General features: G+C 32.9%; 6 protein-coding genes across 6 annotated transcripts; 1 reads left to right on the top strand and 5 right to left on the bottom strand.

Moving 5' to 3' along the window:
* Positions 1–116: 116 nt before the first annotated feature.
* Positions 117–3105, bottom strand: LOC108849819 (protein S-acyltransferase 21). Its single transcript, XM_018623423.2, has 10 exons — positions 2788–3105; positions 2341–2454; positions 2132–2252; positions 1900–2063; positions 1757–1825; positions 1602–1673; positions 1384–1512; positions 1220–1300; positions 936–1145; positions 117–856 (listed from the first exon to the last, which is right to left on the bottom strand). The coding sequence occupies exons 1-10, from the start codon at positions 2830–2832 to the stop codon at positions 176–178; spliced, it is 1686 nt and encodes a 561-aa protein (XP_018478925.1). The 5' UTR covers positions 2833–3105; the 3' UTR covers positions 117–175.
* Positions 3106–3364: 259 nt separating this feature from the next.
* On the bottom strand, positions 3365–5892 carry LOC108849077 (AT-hook motif nuclear-localized protein 10). Its single transcript, XM_018622580.2, has 6 exons — positions 5766–5892; positions 4911–5410; positions 4530–4582; positions 4140–4271; positions 3907–4068; positions 3365–3812 (listed from the first exon to the last, which is right to left on the bottom strand). Exons 2-6 carry the CDS (start codon positions 5398–5400, stop codon positions 3567–3569), a joined length of 1083 nt encoding a protein of 360 aa, XP_018478082.1. The 5' UTR covers positions 5401–5410; positions 5766–5892; the 3' UTR covers positions 3365–3566.
* A 705-nt stretch (positions 5893–6597) lies between these two features.
* Positions 6598–9091, bottom strand: LOC108848421 (SWI/SNF complex subunit SWI3B). Its single transcript, XM_018621783.2, has 6 exons — positions 8833–9091; positions 8354–8757; positions 7590–8006; positions 7227–7353; positions 7034–7140; positions 6598–6944 (listed from the first exon to the last, which is right to left on the bottom strand). The coding sequence occupies exons 1-6, from the start codon at positions 8984–8986 to the stop codon at positions 6777–6779; spliced, it is 1377 nt and encodes a 458-aa protein (XP_018477285.1). The 5' UTR covers positions 8987–9091; the 3' UTR covers positions 6598–6776.
* A 1891-nt stretch (positions 9092–10982) lies between these two features.
* On the bottom strand, positions 10983–12371 carry LOC108852475 (nucleolin 1-like). Its single transcript, XM_057006886.1, has 5 exons — positions 12216–12371; positions 11988–12128; positions 11714–11896; positions 11319–11611; positions 10983–11226 (listed from the first exon to the last, which is right to left on the bottom strand). The coding sequence occupies exons 1-5, from the start codon at positions 12299–12301 to the stop codon at positions 11153–11155; spliced, it is 777 nt and encodes a 258-aa protein (XP_056862866.1). The 5' UTR covers positions 12302–12371; the 3' UTR covers positions 10983–11152.
* Positions 12372–23734: 11363 nt separating this feature from the next.
* On the bottom strand, positions 23735–25555 carry LOC108855654 (cinnamoyl-CoA reductase 1). The gene is made up of 6 exons (XM_018629522.2): positions 25343–25555; positions 24951–25120; positions 24697–24882; positions 24460–24625; positions 24185–24374; positions 23735–24083 (listed from the first exon to the last, which is right to left on the bottom strand). The coding sequence occupies exons 1-6, from the start codon at positions 25461–25463 to the stop codon at positions 23951–23953; spliced, it is 966 nt and encodes a 321-aa protein (XP_018485024.1). The 5' UTR covers positions 25464–25555; the 3' UTR covers positions 23735–23950.
* Positions 25556–25737: 182 nt separating this feature from the next.
* LOC108855655 (uncharacterized) lies at positions 25738–26428 on the top strand. Its single transcript, XM_018629523.2, has 2 exons — positions 25738–26089; positions 26180–26428. The coding sequence occupies exons 1-2, from the start codon at positions 25853–25855 to the stop codon at positions 26234–26236; spliced, it is 294 nt and encodes a 97-aa protein (XP_018485025.1). The 5' UTR covers positions 25738–25852; the 3' UTR covers positions 26237–26428.
* Positions 26429–26505: the final 77 nt, after the last annotated feature.

Below are 26505 nucleotides of genomic sequence, written 5' to 3'. Positions count from 1 at the left end.
TTTAAACGTATATAATAACACCAAAGTACATATTGAATCTAATGAATCAAAGATATGTTAAGCTTTGTTATAGCTGAACTTACTTATGTCTCTTAACAACGTTTAGACTTTTGAGAAAAATAAAAAAACTTCAATTAAAAAAAAAAAGTTTGTCACCTACAGACTACAAATGATTCTACTGGAACCTAGAAGATACATGTCTCTGCAGTTGAGAATCAGAAGGCATAAACACTGGAAGCTGCTCTCCTCTCTGTGATCTAACCTGTTGGAAGTGACCAGTTAAAGCGTTACCTCTGACCCTTCTGCTACCATCACTCCCGGAAGAAGTCACGCTGCCGAGACGTTCGTTAGCAGCAGCAAGAGAACCACCACCACCACCTCCAAAAGCAGCCAGTTCTGTTCCAGGAGTCTGAAGAGAAGAAGAAGATACAAACCTGCCAGCTTCTGGATCCCAAACTACCGAACTCTCATCGCTTGTAGTAGCCATGTTGTTTCTTCTACCTGCAGCAGCAATAACAACGCTCCTTCTTTCTTCCTCGTTTAACGGTGACTCGTTGGCTGACGATGACATGTACATCGGGTTGAAGTGGTCTCTCGTCAAAGAAGCTGGAGTAGGGCTGCTTCTCCCGCTCGCGTTGCTGATGGTTGTTCTGTGAGGGTTTTGTCTGGAAGACAATGGAAGGAGAACCGATGAGGATGCACGCGCTTTAGCAGCTGCTTTAGATGCTTCGTTGGAGTCCAGTTTCGCTAGCTTCCATGGGTTGATCCTCACTTGTTGACGCTGAGTTGGCTTCTTGTCTGGATCTATGTTGGATCGTACAGTTCCAGGCTGCTCCAGATGCTGGATAACATCGTCCTGACAAACAAAAAGAGAGAGATTATTAAACAAACTGAAGGGAAGTGGCTTCTTGTCTTTTTTTTTTTTTTTTAATTACATTTTGATCCATGAATATGTTTGGAGGTGTGCACAAGGAAGCGCCACGGTACTGAATGCTCAATCCGAGAGAGCTTCTTCCACTAGCGGCTGTTACAGCTGAGCTTGTTGGTGAAGGTGGCTGGCTATACTCGTCTCCCCCGTCTATAGACGGTCCAGGTGGCTCGCTTTGCGCTCTTACCGCAACAACGTATTCATATGTTGTGATTCCCTATAGAAAATGACATATTCAATCATGTTTCTTGTATGTGTGTTGTTGTTTAAAGATTTGGCAAAACAAAAAACCTTTCGGATCAAGATTATGTGGAAGAAGAAAAGTTCCCCGAGTGGTATTATAGCCACAAACGAGAGAGCTGTACAAACAATCTGCACAATGAGAAACACAAAACTAAGCATTGATAGAAGATAGAAGATAGAAGATAGAACAGAACCAATACGAAATAAATTACCACAATAGCAGCAAAAGGAGGACGAGAGAAGCCAAGTCCAAGCTTCTCGGTTATAAGATGTTCCATGGCCTTTTGCTCCACAAAACATCGAACAAAAACAGCAACACCAACTCCAAATTCAACTAAAAGCTGTTGTCATGTTTGCAAAGTCATATGATATGGATTGGTTAGATATAACACGGCTATCACAATCAATCTTGAGGTGAAAACATACATACCCAGAAAAAGCTAGCGGCCATAAGACACACAAAGCTGATGTAGTTCTTCTTCCCCACACAGTTATTCAGCCACTAAGTCAAAACATAGTACTAGACATATTAGTTGAAAATGCTAAGTTAGATGATAAAACAAAGTTTTCAAAATTGCATATTACCCGGCAATGATGATCAAACCCATCGACACACTTGCCACAACTTCTACAGTGCTTGCTAAATTTACGTACCTTAAGACAAAAATAATGTGATGTGTGAGTGTAGAATACACAATAAAAAGGTTTTTTTACCAGAAGCAATATACCTCAGCATTGCATAAGGAGCAGAACAGAGCTTCTTCTTGTTCCCCTGACTGCTCTTGATGGGTGGTATCTCTACGGCAATCTTGTGATACTAAACAACCACAAATGAATCTTCCTACAGCATTACAGCAACCTGAGCCGTGTCTAGTATACGGCACACCATTCTCTGCAAACAGAAACATCACTATAACAAAAAAAATATCACACAGCATCATAATCGATTAAGCAACTAACCAGGGACATAGTTACTGGTCTGTGACTTATGAGCTGGAGTGTTAACAGCGTCTACAAAGATACCAGGATCTGCAGGGTCTATACCAGTGCATCGGATGTACAGAACAAAAACCAAAAACGCCTGTAACATCATCATTAGTCAAACAAAAAAAAAAGATGAGAGTTGAGAGAGCTATACTAACAAAGCTTAGTATAAAATAAGTTGTTACCAAGAATGAGTAGACACCAACGGCGATATACTCATAGAGTATTTTCCCTAGAAACGGAGCAAAGAAGGCATAGTAGGCTATAGTGAGCAAGAAGAATACAGTTATAGCGACAACCTGCACATCAACAGAATCGAAATTCAATACAATTGATCTTGAAAAAAATGCACAACAAGTATATATATATATAATAATAGTATAAAACATACACTCTAAACGTGTACAGCTCTTATAGTCACAAGAAAGTTTTTAACTCTCAGAAACCAACAAAACATTTGATTTTGACCAAAAAGAGAAAACAAAACATTTGATGTCATTTTCACCGGAATTAGACAAAGGAACAAACTTTACAAAGATTACGACAGGGGAGTTACTTTCACAATCGTTCAAACCAAAGTCAAAACAGATCTCTTTTATAAAATACTAAGTGAAGTAAGCAAGATTTATAACCTGAAATGTATGGGCTGGGAGTTGCCATCCGTGTCTTCTCGCCATTACTGCAGTGAAGTAGAAAGGAAAAAGAACCCTAAATGTTTTTATCTCCCAGAAAACTCTGAGAGATCAGTCGAAACAGGGAAAAAACTAAATCCGAATTTTGAAAATGAGTGATTGTGGAGGTTGTTTTCTTTCTTCCCCTGAAATCAGCAGGCTACAGTAACGTCATTTAACGTTTTGGGGGATGACCCGAGTTTTGGAGCACGTATTAAATTCGACCCGTGAGGGAGAAATTTCAAAGATTTTTTTTTTTAATGTTTCTTTTATTTGGCAGAATCTGTCGGTCAAAGAATGTCTCTCGGAGAAGTAGTAACAAGCAGTTAGAGAACAAAATGAATGATTAAATAATTAATTATTAATGGATTTGGATTAGTCTCTAATCCCTTTGCTTTTTTTTATTAGATTTTTTTTTTTACCAACGCATACATTATGCAAACCGGTTTGTTTGTTTTTTTTTTTCTTCTGGTTCAAAGTTGAAATCGAAGAACTTTAACAGAGAGTGAACATAGGAACTGACATATGAATGTCAAAATGTTTTCAAGATGGAGAATCTTTACTATAAAAAGATCTACATTAATCAGAATATTCCAATTTCTAACTCAAGGTTCTGCAAATCAAAATCAACACAAACACACAAGACAGATTAAGTTTTGTCTGGACAGACCGCTAAAAAGAAAGCCTAGACTAAAGATAAGAATCATCATCATCATCATTCTAGTTATAGTATCATTAGACTACTTCCAGGGCATTGAAAGGTTGTTGTTGTTGTTGTTGTTGTAAGAACCTCCTGTGCTCTGGTGAAGAGGGCTTCCATGTCGTCCACAAGCTGACTCACTCATTGCTCCACGAGCCTGCTGGGGGCTACTCGGAGTCATCAGTACATGACTTGGGGCCACACGGGGTAATGCAGGACTCGATAGTTGTTCCATTTGTCCCACCTGTTCTTTTTGCCCGTCTGGTATGAAACTCCCAACAACAATCTGTCATTTGAGAGAGAGAGACACAAATGTTATCCTAACATAGTCCTTACCGATATACTTAAAAGATTCGTATTTAGAAGAAGGCAGATGTTACCTGAACAGGTGAAGCTGCTATAAGAAGACCAGCTACACAACCACCTAAGACATTACCATCCGGAGCTGATAAGGACACACTTAGACCTCCCGTCCTGCTTCTGTGACCATTGTTCTCCAGCAGAAGGAACGACCCGGATAAAGACAGAATCTCAAATCTCCCCTGATTTTTAAGCAAGAGGTCAGAGACAAAGAAGCTGGAAAGAAACTTTGCAAAGGCCTAATCTTGATTACCTCATATGTGACGGTTCCACCGGATGTGGCGGGCTGGCGAAGAGTCACGTTGGAGATAGCTCCATTTGCAGACAAGACACACACAGCTCGTGGTCCGTTCTGAGAAAACGCCATTATCTTTGATGATACATCCTGTCCCAAAATCATTAAAACAAACGTCAGCTCTTAACCCTCTGCAAACACATCCACACACACACACACGCAACATCATCTTTCTCAACGCTACAGAACCCTGATCAAGCTCAACACTCTCTTGTTACCCAATAATGTTTGACCTTAAACAAAGTCTAGACATTCACATGATCTAAGGACCTTAATGAGTTCAGAGTTTAAGACAAGACATCTCAGCCGTAAATAAGGAAAAGTCAAGAAGATAAGATAGAGAGAGACCTCTCCAGTGCTCACTGTAAGAATGTGAGGCGTGAATCCTACTCCTGTCGACCCTGTAACAACAACAACAACAACATTCAAAGCTCAAGTTACACTGTGTAAAACTAAGAACGATGAAGTAAGAAGCTCCAAGCCATAGAAAGATGGTTGAACAAGATACTTTGAGGGGCATAAAAGTAATTTGAAAAGGAGATTCTCTAAGGTCCATTGTTTACCATATTCACACACCATTATACTATACTATATTCTAATATATAGATAAGCAGCCGACAGAGAAGATCCAAACCCACCAGAACTTTCCAATTCAATCACGTGAGAGCAAAGGAACAAGAAGGAAGATTCCAATTAAAAAGAAAAAAATGTATTATATAAATTTATTACCTAAAGCTTGAAGCTTTTGCCTATTGCTAGACCCAGAAGGTCGTCCTCTCATCCTCTTAACAGTAGGCGACGCTCCTCCCCCTCCTCCGCCGGAACCACCTTCTCCGCCAGTAGGTTGGCTGACGGCGAATGAAGGAGGTCCGGGAGCAAAACCAAGCGACGCTTCTCCTCCGCCGCCGCTGCTCTCCGGTCCGTATCTCCTCGGTCTGCCTCTCCTCTTCTTCACGCGCTGCTCGGTGGTCACGGGGATGTTCATGTTCAAGCCGCTGTCGTGTTGGTAGTGCTGCTGCTGCTGCTGTGGTGAAGACTCAGAGCTCATGGGCTTGTAGACGGCGGTTCTGTCGGCGCCGGTGAAGGACAGCTGCATGTTCTGAGAGTGCTGCTGCGGAGGAGGAGGATGAGGTTGATTGTGTTGGTGGTGGAGAGCGAGTGGGAATGGCATTGGTGGTTCTCTGTTCACCGCCGTTAGTCCTGTCTCAGATCCTGACATGTTTTTTTTCCTTCACAAAAAGAATAAGAAGATTCAGACAAAACCCTAGTTTCTTTCCATTGAAGCTCACACTGTTCGATCTCCTAGAAGAAGTGAAAGTTGGAAACTTTTAACACTAAACCCTAATCAAACTACACTCTAGAGAAGGAGAAAGATTCCAACTTTTTTTTTAACAATTCTGCATTCCGAAAGATTTTTTTAGATCTCTCTCAAAGAACAAAAAAAATCTTTGGAATTTCCGAATTAGAGAGTTAAGATTTTTTAAAAAAATAAAAGCTTTAAAATATTAACTGAGGATTAATTATTTTCTTTTTTTCCTTCGGAAAATCGGTTAACATTAGAAAATTGAAAGAGAGAAAACTTACGATAGCTGCGAAAATTGAGGGAGCAAAGCAAAAATCCCTTCTCCTGCCTACAATACAATTATTAGGGTTTTTATATTTTGCTTTCCAAGCAGGAATATATATAATGAGTTTTCTTTTAAGGATTAAATAGGGATTTTCGCCAATTCTTAATATTTTGGTCTCTAGTATTATGTTAACTATTTTACCAAGAAAAAATATTTAGCTATTTCCTTTCTTTCTTTTTGGGAATTAAAATAAAGAGTAAGAAAATATTTAAGCAATTACTATTTTAGTAATTATTTTAACCACATACTGTTTTAGTAAATTGTCTCCTAAAATATACTTTCTCCGTTTCATATTAAGTGTCGTTGTAGGGATTTTTTTCGTTGCAAAATAAGTGTCGTTTTAAGTTTTCAATGCAAAATTTATTAATTTAATTTTATTATGTATTTTATTTTTCTATTGGTTGAGATGTATGGGTAATGATGTTTTTGTATGGAAAATATGTAAAATTTAATGATTTCTTAATCCGTGTGTCTAACTCTAAAATGACACTTATTAAGAAACAGAGTGAGTAGTATTAAGTAAATTTTAATTATCTAATTTTTATTCCTATATAATTTTTATTCCTATATAATTTTCTTCAAATTATATAAATTAGTGCTCTTACTGAAGATGGACAAAATTTGATGTATTTTCTTATTCAAATTCTTTATGTTATCTCGGTTTCGAATTTTTGATTTACATAAGATGCATTTTGTATGATATAAATGCAACTTATTTATGCTTCTGTTCATTTTGTATGACATATCTGATACTCATATGCCCAACGCCTACCACACCCTGACACCCATCCATTAAACTGTTCGTCATACTTCTTAGTTCTTATGACAAATAAAACCATCACATTAAATAATATTCCAGTGCAGCTCAGTTTTGGTTCAGTTTCATTTTGCTACAAGGAATGCTAATAAGTAAACTACAAACACAGGAAGAGATCAAAGTTTGAAACTCAAAAGTGCGTTCTAACTTCTAACACTCTGCTCTATCTTCAGCTTTCCTAGATCTTCTTGTGTGGAAGTAGATGTTTAATTGATCAGTAAACAGCAGGTTCTTCATCTCCTCCAACTGTTTCCGGCTTCTCTCCATTTCCAAATCCAATTTCTCGAAATGTACAATCCTATCTCTAATCTTCATCATCTGTTAACCCCCAAAAATATTAATCAAGCTTAGGCATAATCATACAAAAAATGTTTAATGGGAAGTTGAAGAGATTATTGGTTACTGACCTCTACTTCTACAATCTCTCTGATGGCTCCATCTACTTCTTTCTCTTCCTTCTCAACCAGAGATTTAGCTTCAGCAACAGCTCTCTCTGAGTCGTTACCATTGATCTCTGCATACCAGAAAACAAAGTGTAACTAATGGGTGTTGGCATGAGACAGAAACAGACTACAGTATGTTAGCCATCTTCCTTGGTACCTTGTCGATTTGGGTCTCCACCAGTGTTTTTGTCAGCCTCGTGGTCTACATCAGATAGAGCTGTCACTGCAGCTCGAGCTGCTGCTTCTGCAACTTTTGTGCCAGCCAAAGCTGAAAGAAAAGCAGCCTGGAGAAGACATGACAGGAAAAAATCTCAAACAGAGACAGCCAATGAAGCATAGCAATCGAAACAAGTAACAGGTACAAAATTATCTAATACCATAACTAGTTTCTACATTCCCTTTGAGTCCAAGGCATCCTAGCTATATGGTCTTAAAACGAGACAGACGAGTCATGGAACATAAAAGAGCAGAAACTGGACTGAGATAACTCAAATAGTAAAAGTTTTAGTGAATACTAAACCTGAGCCATAATAGGGTTGCTTGCATCTGCAAGAGGCGTCAATTTCATCCGCTTATTATCGGGAGAAGACGAACCATCTTTAACTTTTCCTTCAGTCTCAGGATCAGCAGAGCCCTTGATCTGATCAAAAGTCTCCAAAGCATCCTCAGAGTCAGAGTCTTTCGCAAACTGTTCCCCAAACGGAAGCTTGACAAACTGAGCAACACAATCCTTCTCGGTTCTACCAGTAACATGCGTCGCAACCTTCTTCCAATCGTCTCCATAGTGCATAACCGCTTCAAGGAGCAGTAGAGTCTCCTTCTCAGACCACCCCGTCTTCGACTCCTCGCTAAGCTCAACTCTCTTAAACTCCGAGGAGTTAATACCAACACGATAGTTTCCACGAACATAGCACCTAGCACACAATGTCAACTCATACTGCAAAGCAAAAACGTACTTAGTCTCGTAATGCCATCATCATCATCATCAACATCAACTACTTAATTTCAAAATGCCATCATCATCATCATCATCAACATCATCAAAATTAACTACTTAGTTTCAAATGCCATCAACATCAACATCAACTACTTAATTTCAAAATGCCATCATCATCATCATCATCATCATCATCAGCATCAGCATCATCATCAACATCAACATCAACATCAACATCAACATCAACATCAACATCAACTACTTAGTTTCAAAATGCCACCATCTTAATCACCATCATCACCATCATCATCAACTACATAATGCCAGGAATAAGAAGGATACAAAACCTTTTCAGAGGCGAAACAAGCAACGCTGCACACCGACTTGCAGCCGTTACAGATCCTCTTGGCGGATTCCTTAACCGTCGAGGTAGTCTCAGAAGAAGCAACGGCCTCCTTGTCATCCCACTTGAGAGGCTTAGCAGAGGAGGCGGAGCCAGAGTAGTTGATAAGCCCCCAAGCGTCGAGGAAATCGAACACGCGGCGAATAGAGACAACGTCGCCGACGAGAGTCCTCCTAACGTCGGTGAAGCTGATCCTGTTAGGATGCTCGTCTCTGTACTGCTTGATGATCGAGTTCCTCAAGTAGAGGTAAAACCTAGGGTTCTTCTTCGAGGAGGAGGATCTCGAATCGAAGAACTCCGGTAGGGATCGGGTTTCGCACTCGTTGATCTCGGTCCACGAAAACCAACCTAATCTCGTTTAAAATTTTCGTTAGGAACAAAGTGGAGAATAGTGGAATCAGAGGGGGTTTTTGAGGGACTTACGAGAGTAGCTAGGTATGTGGATGCAAGAGGAAGGAGGAGGCGGTTGAAGGGAGTTCGAAGATGCGGAGATTTCCGACGGAGTTTCGGGGATGATGGGAGTTGTTGTGGGGAGAATCTCGCTAGATCCGCCGGGAATTGGAGCGTCCGTGGCCATGAGTGTTGGTTCAACAAAGTAAACTTCGCCGGCGGGGAGGAGAAGGAATAGTGGTTAGATAATAATAATAATAATAATAAAAGAGAGAATTGATTTACGAGTTGGATCCAAATCCGGGTATGTTCCGTGATGGTTGGTTGGTGTATGAGAATAGATGAATCTCTTTTCTTTGAGAAAATATATGAATTTTCTTATCTTAAAAATCGGTTTTACAAAGTTTTACATTTCAATTAATTGTGACCCGCAGCCCTTGGATGTATATATTTTTCTTTTATTTTTTTTCTAAATATTTTAATTTTTTATATTTAAGGTTTTACAATAATATTTATGTTTAATATTAATTTAATTCGATAAACTAAATCTTAAATAAATGAAATACATAGTTGGCATAATATTTTTTAATAGTTGGTATTTCTTATTTTAATAGAATAAAACTAGATTTTGACCCGTTTTTAAAAGGGCGGGTATATTTTTTATTTGGAATTTATTTTTTTGATATTTATTTTTTCTTTCTGATTATATTTGTATTTTTTTTGTAATCATATTTGCGTATAAATTTTAATCAAAATATATTTTATTAAATAATAGCGATTTAAAAATTAATCCGGTATGCGCACGGTTTAGGTTGGATTGCGGGTCGAACTCTCCCGTTGACCCGCTAACCCGCGGGGTTTCAGTTTGTTTTGGTTAAAAAATATGATCCGCACAACCTGCAAACAAATAATTTGGTACCCGCACTCGCTCCGCTTAATTTTGTGGTTATCTGCGAATTATATATATTTTTAAAATCATTATTTAATTTAATTATTATAAAAATATATTTATAATAAAAATTATACATGATTTAAATTTTAAATTATTAATTTCAAATTCCTGTATTTTTAAAAAGATATTTACTTTTTTACTTTTTAAATATTTTGTTGATTAACGGGTAACCGCGATTCAAAAGGACAGATATATTTTTAAGAAATATAATTTCTAAAAATTCAGTTTGTAATCAACAACAAACAACATTTTTTCCAACATTCTGCGTTTTTGACTGAGTAAGAATTGTTATGATGAATCACCCTCCTGATCTCTACACTAAGAATAAAAATATAATAACAGAATCTGCATTGGTTAATCAAACAAAACAACTTTAAAATGAATTAAAGAGAGTTAGTGGTTCCTAAGATATAGGAAAAAAAAAGAAATTGGTTAAAAAAGGAAAGAAATAAAAAGTAACATAAGAAAGAAGAAGTAACAATTTGATTTATTTTTATTTTTTAAATAGGTTACATGGAAAAATAGTAGTTGGATACAACTATTATCAACGGGTCCCAACTTTATTAGAATAGATCATTTAAATATGCACCACATCAAAGATTTACAGTAATTTTATTCTCCATTAACTTATATTCCCTCCGTTTCGATTTAATTGTCGTTCTGGAACAAAATTTTCGTTTCAAAATAAGTATCGTTTAAAATTTCAATGCAAAATTTATTAACAAGATTTTCGAATTCATTTTTCTATTGGTTGAAATATGATCAGGTGTATAGGTAATGTTTTTATTTTGAAAATATACAAAATCATATGTTTTATTAATATGTGTGCATAACCCTAGAATGACAAGTAAAATGAAACGGAAGGAGTAGAATCATTAATAAAACATATTTTATCTATATCTCAAAACTCAACTTTTTATGTAAGAACATAAATGACAATTAATTACACCAATAAACTAAAAAGATACCACACCCTTTATCCTAAAAATTAGTACTAAGACAAATGTCCAAAACCTTCCTAATTAGATTTTAAGGTTAAAGTGTGTTATTAAAGTTATCTTAGCATTTGTGAGCTCATTGCAAGTAGCATGAGTTGTTTATGTGGTTGGAATGTTCCACTATCAACGACAATTGATCAAATAAAATTAATATTTTATTGCTACCAAATTTATATATATATATATATATATATATATATTTTTATATTTGTTAATGAAACATATTTTGTAAGTATGAATAACCAGTTTCTATTATCTAAAAAAATCAATATGAAATTATCATAATAGTCTTATTGTATCATCGAATATTGCGTAGAAACACCATCAAACAATATGAAACACGATTTGTTACTTATTAAGCACACCAAATATAGAGCTTCTTGAGAGAGAGGGAGAGAGATTTCTAGATAGACCTCCTATGCTTCTTAAAAGTAGCGACCTTGTCGTGGATCTCGCCGGCAAACTCAATCATATGAGCTATACATACACAAAGAAACACAAGAATTCATGAGAAGTTTTCTTTACCTTAGAAATCAAAGAAACAGGTAGAAACAAATTTTTCAATGTACCTGGGATACAGTAGCCGAAACAAATGTCACCGGAGGGAGGGGGAAGGTTAGTAAAGATTGTAGCTACGGGCTCAACAGTTATTTTGAATCCTTCTCCCACTTCAGTTCCACAAAGAACCAGCGCCCTAGCTTCTCCTTCTTTTTCGTGAAAATAAATATTAGTCATCTTATCGAGAGTAGAGACGTAAACATGGGTGATCATTCCACAGGATGAGAAGTGCTCTATCAAAGATGTCTTGACTTCATGTGCAGGAAGGGAAGTGTCATATCCACTAACGGTAACGCCATACCAACTGCAGTAATTTTGCATATATGTTATCAACAAAAGCTATACAACATAATTTATTGATAATAGACCAAAACAAAAAACAAACTAAAAAAGGCAATCAACTTACAATTTGCGGTCATTCAATACTTTTTCAGCCAGAGAGGATCTATAACGTTGTGTCTCCTCGTCTTCTTCCTCCTGCTCCTCTGGTTCAACTGTAACAAGAGCCTTCCATCCACCAATGTCAGTTCCATTAAGTTGCAAGGCCTTCTCTTCTGCGCCTTCTCCGAGAAGAATAACCAAAGCACATCTGTTAAAACAAACAAACAAACAAACACTGTTTTTTTTAGCTTAGGCTGCAAGAAATTCACAACACAAATATATCCAGAGAGACACAAAACCTGTCGAGATTAGGGCTATCTGGGTCTTCGCGGACAATAACATTAACGACTTCGCCACATGAATTGAAGTGATTAATCAATTGAGTCTTGATATTGTCCTCAGGCAGACGAGTGTCGTATCCCTCCACAGAAATAAAAGCTCTGAGATACCAACAATTAACAATTAAACACATAAACAAAAAAAAAAGAGTTTCTCTAAACAACAAATAAATAAAAAGAATTAATTACTGGGGCTTGGATCTGTTATCCTCGACAATTTCCTTTCCAGCAGCCTCACTCTCGAACCCTGATCTCACGCTAGCGTCCTTGTCCATGGTGAAGAAGAGGGGCAAATAACCCTAAGCTGCCGCTTTACGATATTTTTCCGGTTTTAGGGCTTTAGGAGAGAGAAGGTAGATATTTATACACATGTCAACTACAGCTTGGACGCCCCCAGAAAACAAAATTGGAAAACTCAAAATTTATATTTCGATTTTTTTTTTTTAATATTAATCTTGTCTTTGAAAAAATATATAACTAGGGGTTGGTCCGTTAAGACAATTATAGTGAAAATTATTATTATTATTATATATATATATATATATACATATAATTTATGAAGCATTTTAATCAAAAAGTCTGTGTCAGTTAAAAAACTAATAATAAATATAATTCTGAGATTATGTTGTTTTGTCTTAATTTTAGAAAAAATTGGTTATATCCGTTAGTTATTCCAGTGATATCTTTTTATTTTTCATTCTATTGTTTTGGTTATATGTGTGAATTATAAATTTCAAAGGATCGCTTTTTGTGGAAAGTAAAGATATTAGATTTTAGAGTTACTGCATTTGGCTAAATTTATAATCTATATTATTAAAAGGGAAGCAGTCTTGAAAAGTCGACTTATGCAAGGTTATTGGACCTATTCATTAGATTTAAAAAAAAATTGGTCCATTCCTTATTCCTTATATAATTTAAACTAGCTGATAACCCGCGCCTTGCGCGGGGTGAGTTTTTAACTATGATGTAATTAAATATTAATCATATACATTTTATTATCAATAATATTTGATTAAGGATATGCATTCGTGTATCATTTGGTTCAATTTGGTTATATTCAGTTCGAATTTTTGTAGATTTGATTCTGTCCGGTTCAGATATTTGCGGGTTCGTTTTGAGTTTTGATAACTTATTTAAATTTTAAGAAATTTAAAATTCAGATATACTTAATTTTTCAAAATCTAAAACTAAAATAATATATAACGTATAAACTTAAATAATATATGTCAAAATACTTAATCACCCGAATTCAGTCATAAAAACTTTTGATTGTTCGTTTCCATTTTAAGTTTTGGAAAAATATTATATGTAAGGGAACAAAAAATAGGAAACATTATTAATAATATATTTGACCACTTAAATATGACAAATTGTGGAAATTGACTAATTAGTTCTATTATCCCATTTACGATGATTTGTTGATTGAAAAGTCTAGATCCTTAAATTAAGGGTAATCACACATTTAATTTGTGTATCACAGTTATCTTTAGACACATCCACATTAAATGTTTAAATAAATTTTACAATCCCAAATAACATATGTTTTATACAAAATATAATAAATAGGTTGCAAAGTATAGAATTATAGTTATAAAGTAAATAACGTGAATGTAAAGAGACAAATATTTTTAATATTAATATGTCGAAAACTTTTAATATTAGTATGTAAAGATGTATACTTAATCTAGGAAAATTCTAAATATTTCCACAATTAGTGAATTAGTTTAGTCAAGTCTCACACATAAGTTGATGCTTTCATATATTTGTAACATAAATATAAAATTTATCTGATTTATGCTAGAGATTTGGCGTGGATGTCAAAATAATAACCCATTAATAGAATGAATCATATATATAAGAAATATTCACACATAAAGTGATCTAATATTTCCATAAACATTTAGTAAAAACCTATATTTTTGGTACGTTAAAAAATTGTATATATACAACTATGCATATCACAGATTTTTTTTATATCACAACATATCTAATATATTGTGTTCTAAATAATAAAACTAATATATATTTTTTTATTTATATATTTAAATTCACACCAAAGTTTTATGTATTAAAACTCGTATAATTGTCAACATTAGCATGGTTAAGTATGCATTTTTATTTTGCTAACTTCAATAAAATATTGCAGCATATCCATCAAATATATATATATATATATATATAAGAAATACTATTTCCATAATATTTAGTATCATTTAATATATGCTAATATTTCGTGTAATCATTTAGTACCATTAGCTCGGACATACGTACATTTCGTTTTAGCACAATAAACAAAATTACAAAATATATATTATAATCACTTTGTAGTTTTGGGCCACATTCAGGACTGAAGGTGAAATTGGCTAAAATAATAGTTATACCTTTCGACAGGAACTTGTCAAATTTGTAAACCAAATCTTTAGAAACAGTTGCATGAATCTTGTCTTTCTAAACAGAAAAAAAAATTACTACAAAACCATTTTAAACGTGTGTCTTATGAGATTAATAAGATAATATTAGAAGATCTGAATATGTGAATTAGGAGATTACATTTGAATCAATGAGAACCATTTCAATGGCCAGACCACCCGACGCCAAGTTCTGCTTCCACAGTTGAATGATACTGACTCGAACTCTCCACTTGGTACTTACGGGCTTCAATTCGGGCTTCAAATCGACGACAGAATCGAAGGCTGCTATTTGTGGAGGGTTCAAACGAACGATATGTTTTATTTAAAGGAGAAGGTGGTGTATAGTTGTGTGGTCATCAATGAATCGTCTTTATATACAAGATAGAAGCATAAGTATGGTAAGTATTGAGTAATTCAATTACCATATTACTTGCACTTCAAAATTAGCTTCGACTTTTCCTTGACAAACTCAATAATTGTTAAAATAAATTGAAATGGCGTAATCATTAAATTAAGAAACTAAATTTGCTAGTAAGTAAAGACTCACAATTTCGGAAAACCTTGCTAGATTGATTAGACAAAATTAACTTATATAGTTAGTAATTATAACAAAGACAATCCATTGATTGCATGATTTTAGGTAAATCATACGAAATTTGTTTTATAATTACTAACAATTTGGGAAAATTTATGCTAGATTGATCAGGCAAACTTTATGCTAGATTGATTATAACATGACAATCCATGATTGATATTCAAAATGATCAGCTGAAGAAGAATATTTTAGTCTTGAATTTGCAAACTTTAAACATGATGTTTTTAGCAATTAGAAGAAATGATTACTCGAAAAATATACATGTGATTGAAATTTGTATGGTTGGTATGAGATCATATATACAGCAAAAATATAAAGTCAAAATAGTATGGCATACAATGTGATTATAAATCTTTAAAAGTTGAAGGACTAACTTTGTATTCGAAAGACTCGATTATATGGCATAACTGTCGGAATCATATAATTTCAGTTTTTATAAAATAAGTATAATTTTTCAAAATCATAAAGAACCCTAAAATTCCTTTGAAATGAGTCACGTTGTTTTAAGCAATAGACAATCATAACTATAGGAATCATAAAATTTTTTATTTCTCATAAACAAATATAATTTTAAAAATCATAACGAACCTAAAATCCTTTAGAAATGAGTCATGTTATTTTAAGCAATACAAAATCATATCAAACCCTATATTGTAGTACTGTTAGCATGGTTTCAAAATCTATTTTTTTAATAACAACGCTTTTGTTAAAACGTGCCTAACATAAATTACTCATTCATGAGGCATGTGCACCATTGTTTCTATATGTGGAATATTGTAACTGTCGGAAGGTTTGGGAATAAAATTAGACATGTAATATATGATCATTAGAGTGGCATGAAAGGTAAATATTCTAGTAAAGTATGGGTTTTTTAAAAATACTCTAAGGTGGAATGTAGAATGACACATAAGTAATGGCATGGTTGTAAATCACACATGAGGTTAAGGTTTATTTGAAAAAGGTCTCCTCAAATAATAGAAAGGGGATATACACGCTAGCTAAACATTTTAAATTGTTTGGCCATAAAATAAATTAACCTAACTATACAATACCAAATACATCTATATTTTCTCCTACAATCAAGCGAAAGTTACAAGGAAACAAATCAAATTTGTATTAGTCATATGTCCACGGTTTCCACTTTGCTATGTCCACTTTCTTCCATTTTTTTTTGTAACATCCACTTTCTTTTTATTTTTATTATTTACACTTGCCATATACAAAAATTGTTCTAGACACTTTTAATATCTATTCTACTAATTTAGCAATTGATAATAGTTGAGTCCAATTTAAAAATACATGGAACCTATAAATATAATTGCAACAACATAATATACCTGTTTATATGCCGAGATATAACTGCAACAATAAAAAAAAGTTCCATAATAATAAATTCCTTTTTTTTTTTGAGAATGGCATATTTTTTGTATATCGAACTCTTTATCATGGAACTTAAACTCTTATTTTAAAAGCCAATCTATATCAAACTACTTATCATACTAATCTCAATTTCAAATTTTGTATATTTTTGCAGCTATTTTTATAGGTTCAGAGATGTGGGAGAAATATTAAATATATCCTAGAGAAAAATTAAATATTCAGAGATATAATTGGTTACAGCCTTGATTTTATAAAAAATCATATTTCTTAAAAGATATAAAATAAAAAATATATCCATCTTTTAAGGGCAGATCACAAGATTTGGTTCAACTATTTGAAAAAATCAATTTGCAGATGCGGGTTATGAGTATTTTATTCTGTGTGATGCGGGTTGGTAGATTTTGGATTACGGGTATCCGCCGATCCAAAAAGTATTTAAAAAAATGTAAAAACTTTTTTTAAAATATGGTAACTTAAAAAAATTAATTTTTAAATATAGAATTTTTATAATAAATACTTTTTATATTTTTATAATAATTAAATTAAATAATTATTTTTAAACATTTATAACCCACGGATAACCGCAAAATTAAATGGGGCAGGTGCCGGTACAAATTATTTGTTTGCGGATTGTGCGGATCATATTTTTTGACCAAAACAAAATTGAAACCCGCGGGTTGGCGGGTTCGACTGGCAATATACATGATCAATTTTAAAATTGCTATTATTTAATAAAATGTATTTTGATTAAGATTTACACACAAATATGATTAGAAAGAAAAATACAAATATAATCAGAAAAAAATTACACAATCTAATTAAAACAAAAAAATATACCCGCCTTTTAAAAGGCGGGTGAGAATCTAGTACAATACTTAATATGGTCAAAAAAGAGAGCATTGTTCAGGTTTTTATTTATGTTGGAAATGCTAATTTTACTTATTTAAGTTATGTACAATCATATTACACATACATATTTTTGTCTAGTTGTTGTATTTTACCGACTTCCTCGACACTACGTGATATACCATGACTTTTATCTGATTTTAGTCAAAATCATAATGTTCAACTAGGTGTTTTGACCGCGCTTGCGGGCTTAAACATTTATAATTACTTATTAATATAATCATTAATAATTAAAATATTATAATGATAAAATATTTACGTTTTCTAAAAAGATATTATATATTTTTTATTTAAAAATTCTTACGTATAATTAAAGGTAATTTATTTGTATATATATTAATTATTAAAAATAAATATTCTTATCTATTCAAATATATAAAACTAAAAATTTTACTAATTAATATTTAGTTATGTAGTTTTATTATAATGATAAACTCTTTATGTTTTCTAACAAATTACAATATATTATTTCATTTAAAATTATTACTTATAGTTTTTTAAAAATTTCTTTGTATATATATTAAAATTCATTCAATATTATTTTATTCAATTATATAAAACAAAAAAAAAATTACTTAATTAATATTTAGTTATGTATTTTTTTTGTTTTTAACCATTTTTATTAAAAATATATTTTTAAGATAACAATACAATATATTTCGGAATTATCTTTTAATTTTAATATATTTTCTTAGGTTTTGGATAATTCTGATTACTATTATTTCAAATATTTGGATAATCACAATATATATATATATATATGATCATTATCTTTTTATTTTAAAATATATATTTTTAGATTTTGGATAATTCTTATTATTATTAATTATTAATTTTGATCATTTATCTAATAAAATCATTTAAATTCATTTTTTATTTTTAAGTAATTTATAGATTTTTTTTCATTAAGGGTATAAACGATATTAACCGCTCTAACTTTTAACGTGAGAGCTCTGTTGCAAAAAATCATTTCACAAATAATAGTATAGATATCTTATGGTATTCCTACATATAAATTATTAATATTCAAAAAATATAACCGGACGTGGAAGAAATCTATTTTTTTACGTGGAAGAAATCTAAAAAAACTCAAAACGATAATTGACATATGTGTTTGTGTGATTCTCTTATATATTAATTGAGAAATACCTAAATGAATTTTTTAATATGTCATTTATAGGTGAATTTTAGAATTAATTCTCTTAATTTGATTAGTTGCTGGATTTAAATTTTCATTTATTTAATTATTTTTCTATAGGAACTAATCTTAGAATTACTTAATCTAATCTATATTACCAAAAAACAATTAAACATCTTACATATAGATGAATTAACATAATATAATTATAGAAATAATTAAATATCATAGATAATATTATAGATATTTAGAATATACATATAAATACATGTGATATTATAGAAATAATTATATAAGCGATTTTAAGCATATTTTTTATAAATTATTTTGTTAATAGTGAATACAATAAATCTTATGTTGCATAAAACTAACTAACTTAAACCTAATGGATGCAAGCAAAACAGTCAAATATACAATTTTAAAATTTTCATTCATTATTCACTGACAAATGTTGATGGTATAAATGATTTATCACTTTAAAAATATTGGTTATATGTTAAGAATTTTAAAAATAATATTATTAAATAAAAAATATTATAATATAAAATTGAAAAACCAGAATACGAGACTAGATTTAATACTCTATTATATAATTTATATCTCTTTATTTTTAATAAAATTATATGGTAAATCTTTTGAAATAATATTAATAAATAAAAGTATATTATAATATAAAACTAAAATTTGGAAACATTATATTAATATGAGACTAAATTAATACTATATTCATATAATTTATATAGATTTGATTTTAAGAAAATTGGCATGCTAATTTTTAAATAGGAAAGAGAAAGAAAACTTAAAAACACGAGTGAAGATTAATAAAATTTTCTTATTGTATTTTGGTTATTTTATATTTTACGTACTTAATTTTTCATTTGTTTTTTTCAAAATACATGTATTTTACGTATTACTATAAATGTGAATTAATTAGTTTTGTGTGTTTTTACAACATGAAGATAAATTTACTAAAGAAAAATCAATATAAACGATAAGTTCTAAAATTGACAAGGTCGAATATGAAAAATATAAATTAAATTGAATTTAAAATAAAATTAATAACTATATGTATTTTTACAGTATAATAAATTATTACAATGTATGATAACAAAGTTTAAAAAATTATAGAAATAAAACATGTTATTTTGATGTAATAAAACTATTGAATCTCACATTAATATATATATATATATATATATATATGTCTAAAATAATGTATCATTATTTAAATATATAGATATTATTTTCTGATATATAGTTAATTAATCAGATTTAATTAAAATAGGATGTATTAAAGTAATTTAAAATGAAAACAATACTGTTTAAAATATCTAAATTACGATTACTTTCAATAAAAATATTGTTCAAAGGAATCCATGTCAGATAAGATAGTATAATGTGATGATGAAAGAAAACTAAAGATGTTAACTAAATGGGAACTTTATGTTAAACAATTACTATAACAGGAAAATATAAAAATAGAAAATGCTTTAAGAGATGGATCGTATCCGTAGATTACTAATTGTTTTTTTTGTTTATGAGATCTATATGGCTAATCGTTTTGCAATTATTATCTTTGGTAAATGTTTGTTTTATATTCATCTTCATATGCTTTGTTGACTGATTAAAATTAGACTTAGTTTTATGTTTGGTGGTTTCTACAAATTTGAGGTGAATCTAGTGATTGATCGCAACCACTTAATAAAATTACTTAAAATCCTGCAAATTTCAAGTAGGGAACTCTATGTTGGTCCCATCAAACTTAACCAAGAACATACAGTGATGGAATTGGGTAAATGAGTTACCTCATGAGGTAGTGGCATGTAGATTTGATTCCCAACAAAATCTGGTAAAGATGGTAAACTTTGATGGCCGCTGCCACGGATGACTTGCAAAGGCATCTCATCAAATCCACCTCAAAAGTCTCTTCATCTACCAATTAAAAATTAATAATTAGAAGAAAAAGATTAAATTTTTAAGCTATACTTTGTAAGTGCATAATAAACACGTGATACATATAAGAGACATTTACAATAATTTTTATGATTATCATTCTAATCAGTGCACTAGGTTTGAACACAAAAGGATAAATCTCAAAAAAATTGCTATAACAGGAAATTAGGAAAATAGACAATGCTTTAAAGGATGGATTGTATTCGCAGATTACCAAATATTATTTTTGTTTATGAGATCTGTATGGCTAATCGTTTTGCAGTCATTATCTTTGGTAAACGTTTGTTTCATATTCATCTTCATATGCTTTGTTGACCAAATTAGAATTAAACTTAGTTTTCTGTTTGGTGGTTTCTACAAATTTGAGTTGTATTTAATGATTGATCGCAACCACTTAATAAAATTATTTAAAATCCTAGAATTCGCAGTAGGGAACTCCATGTTGGTCCCCGTCAGACTTAACCAACAACATACAGTGATGAAATTGGGTAAAAGAGTTACGCTCATGAGGTAATGGCCTGTAGATTTGATTCCAACAAAAGCCGCTTCATTTACCAACAACTTTGATGGCTGCTGCTATGGGTGATTTGCGAAGGTATCTCATCAGATCCGCATCAAAAGCCGCTTCATTTACCAATTAAAAAATTAATAATAATTAAAAAAAGATATCTTAAAAATATATGAAATTTCTGTTTCCTAATTTAAATTTTCTTTTTAGTGTTTGTTTAAATGTATGTAGGCCACACAGGTTATCCGCGAATTCGCGGATAAAATAATTTCAAAGTTTAATACATATAATATTTGTTGAGATTTAGTTGGATAGACCTTTCCTTTTCCTCAACCGAGTTTTTCTTGAAGATGAGGATGGGACAGTGTCTATGGTGTTGACTGTTATATAATCATGGCTCCCATCCAAGTATGGACAGTTAGGACACAAAGCCACAAGATGTCTTAAAACTCTTCCTCTCCATGGTCTTCATGTCATTAGCTCTAACCTTCAACATGTTCATTCTGTACCAACCCCACTAACTGAAGTTCTAAAAAGCCTTCAAATGATATCTCTATTGATTCTCAAGGCTTTACTATTTTACTAGATCAAGAAAACAATGACTTGAACTGAAGCTACTGTAAAACAATATTGAGGTTGCCCCCTTGAGCCAACCTAAATTAATGGAGACTGTGGCTAATCCCATATATAAGAAAATTCCACAAACTTTTAATCACTGCCAGAGTATGTCTTCGGTTTAGTATGAAATTCTTGTCAGTTTGCATGTTTCTGATTAAATGTTTACTAGATTTTGATCCGTTCAATCAATTTTTATTTTTCTTTTTGTTTGTAGTAAATGTTATACATGATTTGCAATGTGTATACTAATATAATATTTTGAAAGATAACATTGCGTTTAAATATCATCAAATACTTTTTTGTGTTCTACCGTAAATTATATGACCGATATTTATTGGATGTCATATAAACAAATCCAAAATTTGTATGATTATATTTATGTATAAAATATATAGAAAATCATTTTTAAATTAAAGAAAAATACGAAAATAGACAAATATGAGTTAGTATGGTATTAAAAATTGAACATTAGTTATAACATTTGTAAGAAAATAAAAATATTATAGACAATTTATTCCATAAAATATTCTATTTGTATAGTTGTAATCAAAAGAAAGACTTTTCTTCGGTCAACAATATCCAGGAAATTTTACCAAAGAAAAAAGCAATATCCAGGAAAAAAAACAGAAAAATCCAGAAAAATTCAAGAAAAAAAAAACAATAAACCAACAATATGAAGTTGTCACCATTGTAGAAAGACTTCAAAGCAACATCTGCATTCATAAACAGAAGCAGGAGAACCATTTTTCAGAAAACTAATACATATCAATAAAGAGCTACCATTAAAGCAAGTTAAGTATCGCTTCACATCCAAGCCTCAAATATCAAACAACACAGTTTCAAAAAAAAAAAAAAAAAAATCAAACAACAAAACAAAAAAAGGAGATTGATGTGATATGGTGATACTGAATTACCCAAGCCATCTGAAACTACATATTATAACGAAAGATTAATCCTTTCTTCACTAAAATGACAACTTTGACAAAATATGCATCTATCAACAATCTTGAATCTGTTTTAGCAAAAAAGAAAAATCTTGAATCTGGAAAAGACAATTATAGTAACACGTTATTTTGAGTTCAGATGATTATATCAATTTAATTAGGCTGGTTTAATAAATATATAAAAGTAGAATATCTAAGGTTAGTGGCATGAAATCGTAAATAATGAAAAGAAATCAGGGTTATTTCCTATTTGAACTATACTTTTAATAGGATATATGATTTTGTAGATGGGTATCACTGACAGTCCAGTAGCCTTTGCCGACTCCTCCCTCTCGCCGAAGTGGGCCTTCCTCTACATTGGGCTCCTCGTAGCCTTCGTCATCGGACTGGTCATCTACATCTGCTGGAAGCGCCGGCAGACGTCTGCGGGAGTCACCCCCGTTGGGGATCTCGAGCTGACTTAGAGTTATGTATATATACTTGTTTTATATATTTTTTTTTGAGCAAATACTTGTTTTATATATGAAACGAATCTATTATGGGAGTTATGTATATATACTTGTTTTATATATGAAACGAATCTATTATGGCAAATATATTCATATATTTTTCTTTTTATTAAATCTATATCCTATGAAGTATTTTTAATTGTATGAAGCCATTTATGTTTGGCTTACTGCTTTAAAAAAACGGATCTAATATATTGTCGAGAAATTTAATCAGTTCGTACTATTATAAGTTTCGTTACATAAGTTGCTTAAATTATGTATAATTGTGTCATCAATCTTCTAAAGTCTAAAGTTAAGGATGTGCGTGTGATTTGCACGTAATGGTAATGGAGTCTTTGGTTAAAACTAGGCGAGGTCAAAAAGGTAATTAGCTGGTGGAGCTCAAGGTATTTTCATCGTCAGCTTCCTTGACTAGTCCCTAACAGAACGGTGAGAGCAAAAGCTCATAGTCTTGTTCTTCTTCCTGGATTCTATTGTACCTCGGGTTAGAGATAGCTGAGAGAGAGAGAGAGAGGAATAAGACGAGTGAAACCTTCGATGAAGTACAATGTAATCACAGTTGTACGGTGAAGTACAATGTAATCACAGTTGTACGTTTGAGCGACCGTTTATCTTCCAGTGAGAGTATAGCACATATTAAGAAAAATGTCCAAAATGTTCATAATTAAATCTTGCAAGGCTAAAATGTGTCTATTATCACTAATGGCATATGGGTTAAGAGCTCTAAGTCAAAAACACATCATAACTAGACTTGTATCATGCATTATTTATTTTGATTGTCCTTCAGCAGTTCAAAACACACAAAACATTTTATTACAGACAATACGCAGCTCTTATTATCGAGTAAAGATGATCTAAAGACGTCTGAGTATGTGTGTTTGCGCATGTTGTAACACTTGTAACACATGGAGCCAGGAACAAAACCAGAAGAAGAACTCTCTTTTGCTCTTGTTTCCAAGTTTTCAGTCCAGAATCTTAGCTTTCCTGTAGCTCTCTACAGAATCCACAAGTGTTTCCTCCAACGGCCTGAAAGTCCAACCCAACTTCTGCAGTTTCTCCGAACTCATCGTAGTCCTTTCTTCCACTTCGACGTAGCTGTGACATTGCATAAGTAGAGCTTGGATCAACGTTAAGATCAAGAAGAAACTTCAAACACATTGTAGCGGTTTTAAAAATAGGTGGTATGGTTCGGTTACCTCTTAGGGTAGTTGTAATTAGGGTAAAGACTCTTGAGCTTCTCAACCACATCCTTTTCTTTAGCCTTGTGGGCTGTACATATGTATCTTCCTTCAGCTTCTGGTTTCTCATAAACCAAAAGTAACGCTTGAGCCACATCACGCACATCTACAATAAGTCTCACTTGGTTCTCCCGTGACTCAAAACCCTCTGCCCCCACACAAAAAAAAAAAAGATTCACCAACCCAAATACTAAGTCGCTATGTAACAATCAATCCAAGATTGTGATTATTACCTTTAAGAAGCTTGGCAAGAGCAAGGGTACTAGCGTTAACGGTGTGTTGCTGCAGTACAGGACCAAATACCATGGTAGGGCAAATGCTGACGAGATCGATCCCGGTTCGTTTTGCGAACTCGAAAGCTTCACTTTCTGCTTGTGTCTTAGATGCACAATACCAATTCTGCCAAAAGGGACTAAACTCAGCAAAACAAAAATAACAAGTGAGGGATGAAGGATTCAGGATGCGTTAACCTCAGTTCTTTTGCAAAACTCCAGGTCAGACCAACATGACTCATCTATGACTCGATCCTTAGACCAATTAGGGTTCATCATAAGCGCAGCTGCAGAGGAAACGTACACAACACGCTTAACGTTCGCTTCCACGCACGCCTTAAGCACATTCAACGTCCCATCCACAGCTGGTGCCATCACTTCCACCTGCAAAAACAAAAAAGTGAGACAAAAGTGCGTACGTATCTTCAGAGCTATGGAAAAATAATCCTCACCTCAGGATTTGGGACTGAAGATGATGGAACAGGACTTGCGACATGGAAGACGCCGATGCAACCTGCAATAGCAGATTGAAGAGAGCCGTAGTCCAGCAAATCAGCCTTGACGAGCTTGAGATTTTCACCGGCTTTCTCCAGCTTCTTCAAATGAGAATACTTTTCGTTATCTATAACCAAAAAAAAAAAAAAACACACAAACCCATGTGAAAACTCTTGATCAGACAGAACAGTAGTGGTCAATAAAGTCAACCCTCAAAATATGACAACAAACAAACAAAACTCAAAAGATAAATCTGAGAAACCAAAAACAAAACTGAACCAGTTTCCAACTTAGCCGACAATAGTGTTTTTGTATCAGAATATTCCGACCAAATAGGGAGTAAAAGTACCAGGGTCTCTGACAGTGCCGTGAACGAAGTAATCCTTAGAGAGAAGGAGATCAACGACCCATGAAGCAAGAAACCCTCCGGCACCGGTAACGCAAACCTTTCCTTTCGTCACCACCGACATTTTTTTCGATCTTCGAGAGAATCGAGATGCTTCTTCTTCTTCTTACCTTGTCTGAACGAGTGCCAGGTATGTACTGTTTCTCTCCACACCTCTCAATTTCGTATGCTTTTATTTCTTTGGACTTCTTATCTCCATCCTATTTGTGGGCTTTACCATGGGCCTAACAATTTTATCCGGCCCGTGAAATATATTAAATCTCCGAATGCTGCGTGGATCAATTATCGACCCCACGATTGTAAAATCACAAACCAAACAGTTTGTTGAATAACCGGTTTTGATAACCGATTTTCGCAGTGGGCATCAAGCAAATGAAAAATCAAATCGAATCATCAAAGTCAAGCAAACGTCAGAGAGAGAGAGAGAGATCCAGACTCGTATTCTTGTAATCGATGGCTAGCGATTGGAGAGGTTCAATGGGGAAGGTGAGGTCTTTCGTCGGAAACTCCATGGGCGGTCTCAGAGGAGGTCAGAATCTCGCGTCTTGGCTCGTGGCCGGAACGATCGCTTACTATCTCTGGGTTAAACCGGCTCAGGATCTCAAAAAGGAACGAGAGGCTAGGGCACTTCTGGCGGTGGCGGATCGAAATCAATACGCGGAGAAGAGGAAACCAGTCGCTGATCCTCAGGTCAGTTTTACAAAACATCAATCGGTTTACAATCATTTCCGGTTGTTAGGATGTTGTTTATTGGTTTAACAATGGTTTGCTATTTTGCAGGTTACTGGTCTGGTTTATGGAAACAAGAACATAACCGATGATAAACCACAGGATTGAATACTTCTTTTTTTCTTTGTTTCTGCAAGTTTGAGAACATCGCTTTGTGTAAGTCTGTTAGCTAGTTCTGCAGTTTTGTCCGGTTTATCCTATAGCTAAGAAGATGATCATTGTATAGACAAAACAACACTTATAGTTGTGTGACTTTACAAAACAACCGAATAATAATGGAAACTTTTTTTTAAAAGGATATTTATCATGATTTGGAACTTTGTTTTAGCTTTCAACTTTCTTACATTTGAAGTTGATGCTTTTGAATTTTCCTTCTG

Source organism: Raphanus sativus, chromosome 4, assembly GCF_000801105.2.
Source record: "Raphanus sativus cultivar WK10039 chromosome 4, ASM80110v3, whole genome shotgun sequence".
NCBI classification, from domain to species: Eukaryota; Viridiplantae; Streptophyta; class Magnoliopsida; order Brassicales; family Brassicaceae; genus Raphanus; species Raphanus sativus.
The sequence above is the reverse complement of the archived record's forward strand: the minus strand, read 5'-3'. Positions and strand labels throughout refer to the sequence as shown.

Coding starts and splice junctions, on each gene's coding strand:
- LOC108849077 (XM_018622580.2), bottom strand. CDS start 5,400: ATGTCAGGATCTGAGACAGGACTAACGGCGGTGAACAGAGAACCACCA. Junction 4,583..4,910: donor GCAAAAGCTTCAAGCTTTAG/GTAATAAATTTA, acceptor TTGTTGTTACAG/GGTCGACAGGAGTAGGATTC. Junction 4,272..4,529: donor TTACAGTGAGCACTGGAGAG/GTCTCTCTCTAT, acceptor ATTTTGGGACAG/GATGTATCATCAAAGATAAT.
- LOC108855654 (XM_018629522.2), bottom strand. CDS start 25,463: ATGTCGGTGGTGACGAAAGGAAAGGTTTGCGTTACCGGTGCCGGAGGG. Junction 25,121..25,342: donor CGGCACTGTCAGAGACCCTG/GTACTTTTACTC, acceptor TTTTGGTTATAG/ATAACGAAAAGTATTCTCAT. Junction 24,626..24,696: donor AGTTTTGCAAAAGAACTGAG/GTTAACGCATCC, acceptor CCCTTTTGGCAG/AATTGGTATTGTGCATCTAA.
- LOC108852475 (XM_057006886.1), bottom strand. CDS start 12,301: ATGGACAAGGACGCTAGCGTGAGATCAGGGTTCGAGAGTGAGGCTGCT. Junction 12,129..12,215: donor GATAACAGATCCAAGCCCCA/GTAATTAATTCT, acceptor TTGGTATCTCAG/AGCTTTTATTTCTGTGGAGG. Junction 11,897..11,987: donor GATAGCCCTAATCTCGACAG/GTTTTGTGTCTC, acceptor TTGTTTTAACAG/ATGTGCTTTGGTTATTCTTC.
- LOC108855655 (XM_018629523.2), top strand. CDS start 25,853: ATGGCTAGCGATTGGAGAGGTTCAATGGGGAAGGTGAGGTCTTTCGTC. Junction 26,090..26,179: donor AACCAGTCGCTGATCCTCAG/GTCAGTTTTACA, acceptor GCTATTTTGCAG/GTTACTGGTCTGGTTTATGG.
- LOC108848421 (XM_018621783.2), bottom strand. CDS start 8,986: ATGGCCACGGACGCTCCAATTCCCGGCGGATCTAGCGAGATTCTCCCC. Junction 8,007..8,353: donor CTTGTTTCGCCTCTGAAAAG/GTTTTGTATCCT, acceptor TTTGCTTTGCAG/TATGAGTTGACATTGTGTGC. Junction 7,354..7,589: donor GCAACCCTATTATGGCTCAG/GTTTAGTATTCA, acceptor TGTCTTCTCCAG/GCTGCTTTTCTTTCAGCTTT.
- LOC108849819 (XM_018623423.2), bottom strand. CDS start 2,832: ATGGCGAGAAGACACGGATGGCAACTCCCAGCCCATACATTTCAG. Junction 1,513..1,601: donor TGGCCGCTAGCTTTTTCTGG/GTATGTATGTTT, acceptor ACATGACAACAG/CTTTTAGTTGAATTTGGAGT. Junction 1,301..1,383: donor CTCCTTTTGCTGCTATTGTG/GTAATTTATTTC, acceptor CTCATTGTGCAG/ATTGTTTGTACAGCTCTCTC.